The sequence below is a fragment of the Eucalyptus grandis genome, chromosome 6, assembly GCF_016545825.1.
Source record: "Eucalyptus grandis isolate ANBG69807.140 chromosome 6, ASM1654582v1, whole genome shotgun sequence".
In the NCBI taxonomy this organism is placed as follows: Eukaryota; Viridiplantae; Streptophyta; class Magnoliopsida; order Myrtales; family Myrtaceae; genus Eucalyptus; species Eucalyptus grandis.
In genome coordinates this window covers 38792047-38802949 of record NC_052617.1, presented here as the reverse complement: position 1 = coordinate 38802949, position 10903 = coordinate 38792047, and the positions used below count along the sequence as shown (strand labels likewise).

At 40.1% G+C, this 10903-nt stretch overlaps 1 protein-coding gene across 1 annotated transcript; it reads left to right on the top strand.

Moving 5' to 3' along the window:
- Positions 1–269: 269 nt before the first annotated feature.
- Positions 270–10675, top strand: LOC120294456 (RAB11-binding protein RELCH homolog). The gene is given in 23 exon segments (XM_039314548.1): positions 270–689; positions 1524–1676; positions 2108–2271; positions 3817–3924; positions 4586–4755; positions 4920–5406; positions 5678–5752; positions 5845–5973; positions 6063–6137; positions 6242–6451; positions 6654–6806; positions 6896–7110; positions 7201–7318; positions 7427–7502; positions 7505–7558; positions 8345–8432; positions 8434–8541; positions 8627–8732; positions 8811–8951; positions 9032–9155; positions 9308–9424; positions 10102–10299; positions 10302–10675. Coding segments are annotated over 23 exon segments (3450 nt in total). The 5' UTR covers positions 270–490; the 3' UTR covers positions 10484–10675.
- The last annotated feature ends 228 nt before the right edge of the window (positions 10676–10903 follow it).

Genomic DNA, 10903 nt, shown 5'->3' with positions numbered 1-10903 from the left:
TGAATGGAGTCCCAAGAGGAAAAAGCGAAAAGGAAGGAGGGAGTTGACTCGCGACAACTTGCGTTCCAAAGCTCACGTCGGCCGTGCTTTCTTCCGCCACGAGGTTCACCCAAACTCCATCAGATCTCGTCCATCACGCCCTCCGTGCTGCCACCGGTCTCATCGTGCGTCCAGAAAGAGCGGCTCCTTTTGAGCTCCGGACCACCCGCCCCGAGCCCCGACTCGCGCGGCTCGTGGGAACGTCCTCCGTCTCGCCAGTACGTATAAAAATCTAAAAATCCCAGCTCGGAACTTCCATTTTAATGGCGACGGATCTCGCCTCGGATCCCGAATCTCCATCGACATCGTCGCCGTCGCCGTCGCCGTCGCCGCCGGTGGAAGGGGAGCGGCTCTCGGCCTGAAGCTCCGTCTCGGATGCGGAGATCGCCGAGCGCGATCCCAGCCTGAGATCCGTGTGATCCCTTTGGGTGGGGAGCGCGCGCCGCCGGTCATGGACGTGGAGCGGTCGTCCCTGTGCAATTGCGTGGTGAACTTCCTGCTGGAGGAGAACTACCTGCTGACGGCGTTCGAGCTCCTCCACGAGCTCCTCGACGATGGCCGCGACGCCCACGCCATCCGCCTCCGGGAGTTCTTCGCGGATCCCTCCCATTTCCCTCCCGATCAGATTTCTCGTTTCAACGCTCTCCGAGGCACGTCCCGGGGATCGCGGATATTGCTGGCGTAGCTACTGCGGGTATATGTATGTTTTTTTGGATAATGAGGCTTGGGGACGCGAATTGGAGCTTGTTTTTAATGGTGAATTGGAGCTTTTATTTCCTGATTTTGTTCATTTCGAAGTTTCGGATCTCGATTGTTCGGCTGCTGATGTAGCTTCTTGAGTCTGTTAACTCTCGTAAACGATCGAGGCAGTTCAGGGGACTATGGCGGTCAATGGATATGAAGCTGCACAGAATTAGTAATTGGTTTCTTCGGATATTGGCCATGGCAATAGCATGATCTTCTACGTAGTTAAAAATGGCAAACTTCCCTTGGGGTAGAGAGGTTCTGTCAAGTTACATTTTTAGAGGATGATAGGTTGTGGCGATTGGAGAGGGCTCGTAGTGCTGCCACGGTCTGCTTCTTCATTAGTTTTGGTTTGTTTCCTAACTCCATATCTTCCATTTGAATGGAGACTCCACTTACGTTCTAAAGTATCTTGGAGAGAGAATAAGTTTCTGGTTGAGTTAAGAAGCTGCTGGTTAACATCATATTCTGTTTGTCCCCAATTGCCTATGTATGGTTGAAGTTCTTCTCATTTTTTTGTATTCGTGTTATATATAGTGGAGTTTTGCTCATAAGTTTCCAGTCCTGCTGTTCTGTAGAATGGGAAGTTGGGATCTGAAGTTTGCATTCCTTTAACATTGTGCTGGGAACTTTTGTCGTGGTCCATGATGACTTTTAGCATCTCACATCGATCTACATGTACTTTGAGTATATGATTTCTTTTGAAACATTGAATCATGGTATGTTTGTTTCACAAGCAGTTGCAGACCCTCAGAGTTTGCTTGAAGAGAAGCAAGCATTGGAGGAAAAAATGGCCTTTTGTGAATATGAGCTCCGTTTGGTGCAAGAGGATATCACAAAGTTGAAGACAGAATTGCAGAAGAAATCAGAAATTTCTGCAAATGAATTAAGTGGTAGGCTCTACTTCTTTTGTAGGTCTTACCTTGGCTTGTTGAGGAGGGATAACTTTTCCCACATGTCAATTATTAAATCATTGATGATACCGTGTCTATTTTCTTTGCAAAACTACCATTCAGTTGTGGAGAAAAGCCAACAAAGAAAAACAGTTGTTTTCCAGAGTAGAAGTATGCAAAACAGTTTTTCATGCTACCCCTCATTTTTATGCTTTGACTGTTTCTTTTGGTACAAACCTCATGCATAAATGGTCCTCCAATTAGGTGCTACAACAATGCTGTATGATGATGGGACTTATTATCACTGCTATGCCAATATTCCAATCTTTCAGGAACACTTGTATCACGATAGTCATGAACATACATGGGCTTCCTATAACTTTGGCAATAATTTATTTTAAACTTTGATACATTTGCAGTTCCTAATGTAGAGTCTACAAAAGGAGGACATGATATACAGAGAGAAAAGAGGGAAAGTTCATTTTCTGACCTGGGCCCTTTAAAGGATAATGAACGTTGTGATCTTAACTGTGCGGTGAAAGAATATTTGCTTATGGCAGGCTACAGGCTGACTGCAATGACTTTTTATGAGGAGGTATGAAAGACATCATGAATACAATTATCTTGCATCTGTTGCTTCTGATGAATAGGACCTTAGCCTTTACATGTTGATGTTCTACTCCTTCCGAATTTGATTCTCATTCTTGAAACTGGATTTAGATCTCCATTTCTTTTTTTGTCTTTTCTCACAAACTCTGTTAGAAGATTTGAACAATGATTCCTGGATATCATATTTGCAGTCAGTAGAGTAGGCAACCACGGTTTCTATCGTAAACTTATGGTTTTTGTTGTTTTAAAAGAAGTAAGCTATCTGAACATAATATGAATATTGTAACGAACAATGAGAAGGGATAGATGTATTGGAGCTAGCATTTCCAACTATTCTAAGTTTACCGTATCTTTAAATATATAAATGTGGTATACCAAGACAGAAGCCGTTGAGCATTCACCTCAGAACGCCATGTGTCAATCTTTTGATAGGCCGCCCAATCCCACTGACTTGCACATTTGTTTTTATATATATATGATTGGTGCACAAATTTAAGGTGGAAGCATGGAGCCCAGTGGTCGGGGAACTGATGTGCTTGTTTGGCGCCAGGTTGAGGTTCAATTCCCAACACTGTCGCCTCCAGTGTCATTTTTTTTTTTTTTTTTTTTTGGGTTTCTTTTCTGTCGATAAGGCTCTTACTTTAGGCAGAATTAATTTTTCTCTTGAACTGATTTTTGTTATCAAATTAGTTCATTCTATCAAACCAAGTCAAGAGGAAACTAATTAAGAAATTAGTATTTATGATCAAATTGTTTATAGAAAATAAATTTCCTTTAACACAATCTGTTCATTTTATCTTTTATCTACTTATAGAAGATTTTTATATGCAAGCATATCTTTTTATCTAATATTATTCATAATCACTCATTTTTGGTTGTAATTAGATCAGTGTAAGTCATTGTGCTTTGATATTGCCTAATATGATATGGATAACAAATATTACTGTAAATGAGAATACTTCAATGCTATTAACAGATGTCTTGAGATAGTTAAATTCTCTCTTTTGCTACAGACAAACTTGAAATGTAAGTATGAGATATTGATTCACCATCTGATAAGTATTCATATGAGATGATGATGTTGGAATATCCGTTAGCCAAAATGTGTGTTGCATAGAAGATTAAGTTCATCCATGGCGTCGCGTGGGTCTGTTCTAGTGTTCTTAATTGCTGCATACATATGTAACATTGGCCTGGTTGACACTTGAATGGAGGCCATATAAACCAGACTTCATTATTTCCGAATGGGTTCTTCAATTGGGAAATCTAGTGGCTAAAATGTTTTACTCAGAGTGATAATGTATTAAGAAAACCTTTGAAAGTGGTAAAAAGGCACATCAGTTTCTATCAAGATAACCTTTTTTCTTTGTATTACTTTAGTTAACATTTTTGAAATTTTCAAAATAATTTTTCATCTTCTCTAGTAATCGTCCATGTGGCTCATTACAGAGAATAAGATCCTATGGAAACACATTTATCTGTCCTTATGTAGTTTTCAGAACACTAACAAAGGCTCAATTTTCTTCTGCAGGTCACGGACCAGAACCTTGACGAGTGGCAGGAAACACCAGCACATGTGCCAGATGCTTTAAGACATTACTACTATCAGTATCTTTCATCCACTACAGAGGCAGCTGAGGTACTTGCAGCAATATAGAAGATTCCCAATAAAGTCACTTTTCTTTTAAGTTGGTGTAGGGATTTGCATGAGCTCTTTTTCCCAGTGTTGGGTGACATTGAGAAATTCCTTGGGCACTTAGATAACAAAAGGAAAATAAATTCTCGTCCTCCCTTTTTCACTTTTGCTAAGGTCACTCTAGCACTCTTTTACTACCCTTCTATTCACCGAGCTTAAGCCTTTCTGCTGGAAGAAGTTGTTCTTGATGACTAGTACTATATCTGCATCATTCCAGCGTGACCTATGCCATCCTTCGTTTGCAGTCACTACCTTTCCCTCTGTTGTAAGCACACAGACTGACTGTAATCTATGTCCTTATAACCACACACCTATTGTTTCACATGGCTCTGACTCTGTGAGTGCTGTTCAATTGTTATGAGCTATTTGACATTAATCCATAGTTTGTTTTTGGATGTGTCTTTGCCTTTCTGGGCCAACTTTTGGATTTTTTTGACTAAATTTAGTTTAAGCAAGAAAGTTTGAGCGTCGAAACCCGTGTACCTGTGAAGACCTGTGGTTTTCCTGGGATTGGGTATTCGAAAACTGATTGTTGCTTGAATACAATTTTTTTTCCTATTTGTTTTAAGTGTTGAAAAAACAAGTCAAACCTTCCTACATGCAGGAGAAAATTGCCATGATTCGGGAAAATGAGTCCTTACGACAAGCAAATGAGAATTTGATTAACGCAAAAGAAGCTCTGTTGAGAAACAAAGATGCAGCAGAGGGTCAAGTAGGTGTATTGACCCGAACAGTCGAAGCTTTGCAGAAAGATCTGAAGATCGGGAGACCCAGGTATCTTTTCATTTGTCTTAAAACTTCTTGTTTGTTCTTTTAATGCTGATATTGTGATGACAAATATTTCAGACATGTATCCTCAGGTACAAGTTTTGAAGCAGTCCTTGGAGCGACAAAGGGAGGAGCTAAATGAATGCAGGGCTGAAATTACGTCACTGAAGATGCATATTGAAGGATCTCTCTGGAAGAAACTTGGCAGCTGCTGACATTGACCATGTCCAATCTCAAATAGTGGAAAGATACAAGGAAGAAATAGAACTGCTTCAGCAGGAATTAGAGACTTTGAAGGCCAAAGATTCAGTTGCTCCTGATTTTGTTGATTTAGTCAACTTTAAGGAAGAATTTAGTGAGAGAGAAGAAGTTGTGGATATACACGAAGATAGAGATGTCTTGCCTCAGTTGTTAAACAGTCAACCAGGCATTGGGGATGTGCTGGTTAGTCATTCACCTGCTGTTCAAGCCTTTGTTGATGATGCTCCTAAACCTCAGGAAGTTTTGCAAGATTCGGCTATTAAACCTTCAGCTGAGAACTGCACTTTTAGTAATGGTGACGGTGTTGCTAAGCAAAATGGTGAAGTGCCAAATGAGGATAGTGGGAACCTCACAAACTCTGGTGATTTAAAGGGTGGAGCTGTTGCAGAAGAGATGGTAAGCTAACATTTCTTCTGATAGAACACCTAAAAGGGTCAAGCATGTGATGTTTATATATACTCATCTCAACTGCAGCAGCTGAAGTGCTTATTGGCTGGGTGGCTGCATTTTTGTTCCCTCCTTTTCTTTAAACAAAACTCGCATGATTTATTGGAATATTGAGATCACCTGTGTCCTTTCTGAGGTGGAGAAACCCTTACAATGAGCTCTTGTTTTAAGCTGTTCTTGATTTAGTCAAATTTAGCTGAAGTAATTGCATGCCTCACAGGGTCTGGAAACAATTCAAATCCTTGCAGATGCTCTACCAAAGATAGTCCCTTATGTTCTGATCAACCATCGAGAGGTTGGCATTTTGATTACTATAAATTATGTCTCATGTTATGTTACGTATGAGGGGGTTGGCCCTGACACCGTACGGGGTTTGTTTGATTTCAGGAGCTTCTTCCTCTGATCATGTGTGCAATTGAGCGGCATCCAGATAGCAGCACAAGAGATTCCTTGACACATACCTTATTTAATTTAATCAAACGTCCAGATGAACAACAGAGGCGAATCATAATGGATGTAGGTCGATTGTTAAGAACACCACTTGCTTATTGTACCAAACTTTGTGATTGATCATAGTGCTTAATCTGTTGGGTTCTTTTTTTCAGGCTTGTGTTACCCTTGCCAAGAATGTAGGAGAGATGAGGACGGAATCAGAATTGCTTCCTCAGTGTTGGGAACAAGTGAGTATCGAATTCTATATGCTGAGGACTGTCCAGTTCTTCCTTTGTCCTGTTCTCTTTTTCTAGTTTCGTGAATACTGATCTCCTTGGCCTTTTGTCTTCAGATAAACCATATGTATGAGGAGCGTAGACTGCTTGTTGCTCAATCGTGTGGTGAACTTGGAGATTTTGTGAGGCCTGAGATTCGTGATTCTCTTATTTTGTCAATTGTTCAACAATTGGTGGAGGATTCTGCTACCATTGTTCGTGAAGCTGCTGCGCACAACTTGACTTTGCTGCTGCCACTCTTTCCAAACACGGACAAATATTTCAAGGTCAGCCTCACTATCCCTTGAGGCAATCATGGAGACGAAATCTGACTTCTTGCCAGAATTGGCTACAATGTAAGCTCTAGAACAGGTTGATGACATGTGGTCAAGAGAGGGAGTCCCCCAATTGTAGAGTGCCTTGTCCCTGGAGTGCATAGAAAGACAAGGCATACTGATTCTTTTGTTTGAACATTCTGTTGTTTGATAGGTTGAGGAATTGATGTTTCAACTGGTCTGTGATCCCTCTGGTGTGGTGGTGGAAACTACTCTGAAGGAACTAGTTCCAGCAGTTGTGACTTGGGGAAAGAAGTTGGACCATGTCCTTAGAGTTTTACTCTCTCATACCTTGAGCTCAGCGCAGGTAGGGTTGTTTGACTCTCTCTGTTCTTTTGTTTGTGTTTAGCATTTACATACTTGGTTCTCCAATGATTTTCTTCCTCTGTACATCAGCGCTGTCCACCACTTTCGGGAGTTGAAGGTTCTGTGGAGTCACATCTTCACGTTTTAGGAGAACGTGAGCGGTGGAATATTGATGTTCTATTGAGGATGCTTTCAGAAATGCTTCCCTTTGTATATCAAAAAGCAATTGAGACATGCCCATTTTCTTCTGCTTCAGAATCGACAGGAACTGTATTTTCGAGCTCCTTATTACAAATGTATTCTGAGTAAGTTTTCTGTTTCTTGTCAGCACCGTAATTTACCTTAGTAAAGACCTTTCCTTGCTATACCTGGTTTGAATTTAATCTTGTCTTCAGGGGAAAATTAGAATGGCCTACATTTGAATGGATGCATGCAGACTGCTTTCCTGATCTAATACAGCTGATGTGCTTGTTGCCTCAGAAAGAAGACAATTTAAGAAATCGAACCACAAAGGTGGAGTTCTCCTCTTGGTTTTCTTTTGATTCTCTAGCTTCTTATTTTTGTTGTTTATGTCAGGCATTTGTTTTGTCTATATTTACTGACTCTGCCATAACAATCCAGTTCCTATTATCAGTATCAGAACATTTTGGAGATTACTACCTGACGCACATAATGTTGCCCATATTTATGGTGGCAGTCGGGACGATGCTGATTTGAAGTACTTCCCACCTACTGCCCGTACAAAAATCAAAGGTGATGAGAGAAACGTTAATAAAGCTAGTATGATTCCCTTTGCAAATTAGTCAAATTTCAACAATGGTACCTTGCTTTTGAAACCTATTCTTACCTTGTTAAGACTGTTGATGACCATAAATTTTCACTTTTGCTCTCACAAACTTGAGAGATATTGCTTGCTCCAAAAGAAAGGTGCAAAGGAGTAAAATATTCTCGTATTATTCTCTTATTCACCTCACTGAGAACTACTTCAACTGGATATGCTTTTATAAAATGCAAATGAAGTTCCATAAGTGCCCCTATCAGTAAATAAGAGGGTAAATGACACAAATGGTTTCTAAACTTTGGCTCAATGTGTGTGATCTCTAAACTTTAAATTAATTCAATGTGGTCCTAGAAATTGGCACGTGTAATATCGTCCTTGAACTTTTAATTTGTTCAATGTAATCCTTAGATTTTTAGTACATGTTTTATTTAGTACCTAGATTGTATGAAAATGTTCAATGTTGTCCCCAAACTTGAATTAATGGATTTTTAGTACGCACAATCTAGGGACCACATCGAACAAATTAAAAATTTAGGGACTACATTGCACATTGAGTTAAAGTTCAAGGACAACATTGCACATTGGATCAAAGTTCAGGGACCATTTGTGTCATTATTGCTAATTAGATAGGGTACTAGAAGAAGCCTGGGGTTTGTGGAATAGTGGCATTTGTTAAATTAGTGATGTATGAACATGTGATGTTAAATTATCACTTTCTTCTGGCATTTGAAAGTCAGAAATTCTTTTCTCGGTTACAGGTTTGAAACCAAGAACTGCCGTTGCTGAGAGAATTGCCACAATGTGTGTCTTGCCACTTCTCCTTGCTGGTGTTTTAGGTGCTCCTAGCAAGAGAACAGTTGGCAGAGTGCTTAAGGAGGCTCTTGGTTCAAGAAACAGGGATGGAGAGTCAGACAAAGCAAGAAACTGAGATTTTCTATGCTGTCCGCTTCCTTTGGTCTGTCTTTCTCAATCATCACATGCTTGTACGCTCCATATCTTATTTTTAATCTAATGAAGTTTCTTCCTCCTTAAATTTGCAGTACATCCGAAGAGCATCATGCCATGATCTTTGGTATATTGTGGGAAATGGTTGTTAGCTCAAATGTAAATATGAAGATCAGTGCAGCCAACTTGTTGAAAGTCATTGTAAGCCTGTGTATACTTTGGATTTCTTCATGCAACGAGTGATCTATCTGAAACTTATATGTCTCAATCATGTCATAGGTTCCTTACATTGATGCGAAAGTCGCATCAACTCATGTTCTTCCTGCTCTGGTGACTCTTGGATCTGATCAGAATTTAAATGTGAAGTATGCAAGCATAGATGCTTTTGGAGCTGTGGCCCAACATTTTAAAAATGACATGGTAAAATTTCTCCAATAAGTTGAATGTAAAATTGTAAATTACAATTATCTTTTATTTACTGACCATATTATATCAAACAGATTGTCGACAAGATACGGGTACAAATGGATGCTTTTCTTGAAGATGGATCACATGAAGCTACAATTGCTGTTGTTCGTGCACTAGGGGTAGCTGTACCTCATACAACAGAACGGCTGAGGGATTATATCCTCCAAATCTTTTCATAAGATTTACTGTGCTTTTCTTGTTTTTCTTTTGGTCTTTTGCTTTTATCAGTCTTAAGTTTGTTGGCTAGGAGTTAGACTTATACTTGAAACTTGCAGCATCTGATATTTTGATTCTTTAACAAGAGACACATCTTTTATCCAAGATTTTTCACTTCACCAACATACCAATTCCTGCCAGTGATGTGCTTCGTCGTCGTGAAAGAGCCAATGCCTTTTGTGAATCTATTCGTGCTCTGGATACTACAGGTTAGTGCTTATAGAATTGGAAGAACAATCTCAAGTAAATGCTTTATCTTCTTTCAGAGTGCGATCGTTCCTCTCTCTGAATAGGATCTTTAATCTGTGTTTGTGAACTACCTTGAGCCACTAGCTCAATAGTGCGGAAGATGCTGGTTTATAAATATCCAATTGAAGTGCCTCTTTCTATGCAAGGGGTATCTAAATTCACTCCATCTTCTCTGTGGTGTAGATTGGAGGAGTTAATATTTCTTTTGGATGGTTGTTCAAACACATACTTTGCCCCAAGAAGTGGACATTCTGTATTAATGTGACAACCACTCGCTCGTTATTCCTAGTCTTTTGGGACTGCATTAATCTATTTGCCTCAATTTTGCAGTCTGCTTGATCATTGACCGATTTATTTCTGGAAAATATGGTTTGTTGGGCATTCATTTGTTCATTGTGTGTTGCAAGATGGTAGATGGGATATCAGAAAGTTCATCCAACCTATTTTATCTGTTTACATATTGCTTATCAGTAGAAACATGTTCAGTGGACCAGCATCAATTGCTGAAGTAACCATTGTTTTGTTTATCGGCTATAAGTTCGTTCACTTATAAGTGGATGATGCATTCGTATGCTCATTATACTTGGCTTGTTTGGCATCGGCTCATGATTTATCTGCTGCATCTTGTTTGCTGCAGATCTCTCTGCAGCTAGCGTTCGGGATTTCCTCATTCCAGCCATACAAAACTTGTTGAAAGACTGGGATGCGCTTGATCCAGCTCACAAGGAAGCTCTAGAAATTATACTGAAGGAAAGATCGGGTGGAACTTTGGAGGCTATCAGCAAAGCGATGGGTGCTCATCTCGGGCTTCCCTCCTCTATGACTAGCTTTTTCGGTGAGGAGGACTTCTTGGGAAGAAAGAAACTGTGGAAGCAGTAGCACCAGTAGAGCAAGCAGAGTCGCCGAAGCCGGTCCCACAGCCTCCGATGGAGGACACGCGCTTCAGGCGTATAATGAGAGGAAACTTCACAGACATGCTCCGGGGAAGGTCCAAAAGTGAGGAGGATCATCCTCTATGAATTGGCCAGTTTTGAAAAAAATTAAAAAAATTTCTTTACATGTAAATGATTTTCAATCAATTCTTTTGACTTCGACGAGGTGATATAAATATTGAATCGAGAATAGAGAAAAGATGAGAAAGAATAGGTCTTTATTTCCCACTTTCTTGTCGGGGGTTATTTTCGAATAAAACTTCAGATTATTTTTCCTTAGTTCTGTCCAGCCCGGTCATAATTGGCTGCTGTTGCCTACACATTCTTCCAAGTGCTAAGTCGCTGGCAAAAATTGTCGATTTCCCATTTAGTCTAGATAGTAAACGTTAAAGATGATTCTGCAATTTTGTAGCTTTAACGACCACATCACTCGCAAATGCCGTCACCTCACCTTTTTCTAGTTGATAAGGTCGTTTTATTAATTATCATAACCACACTAACACGAGG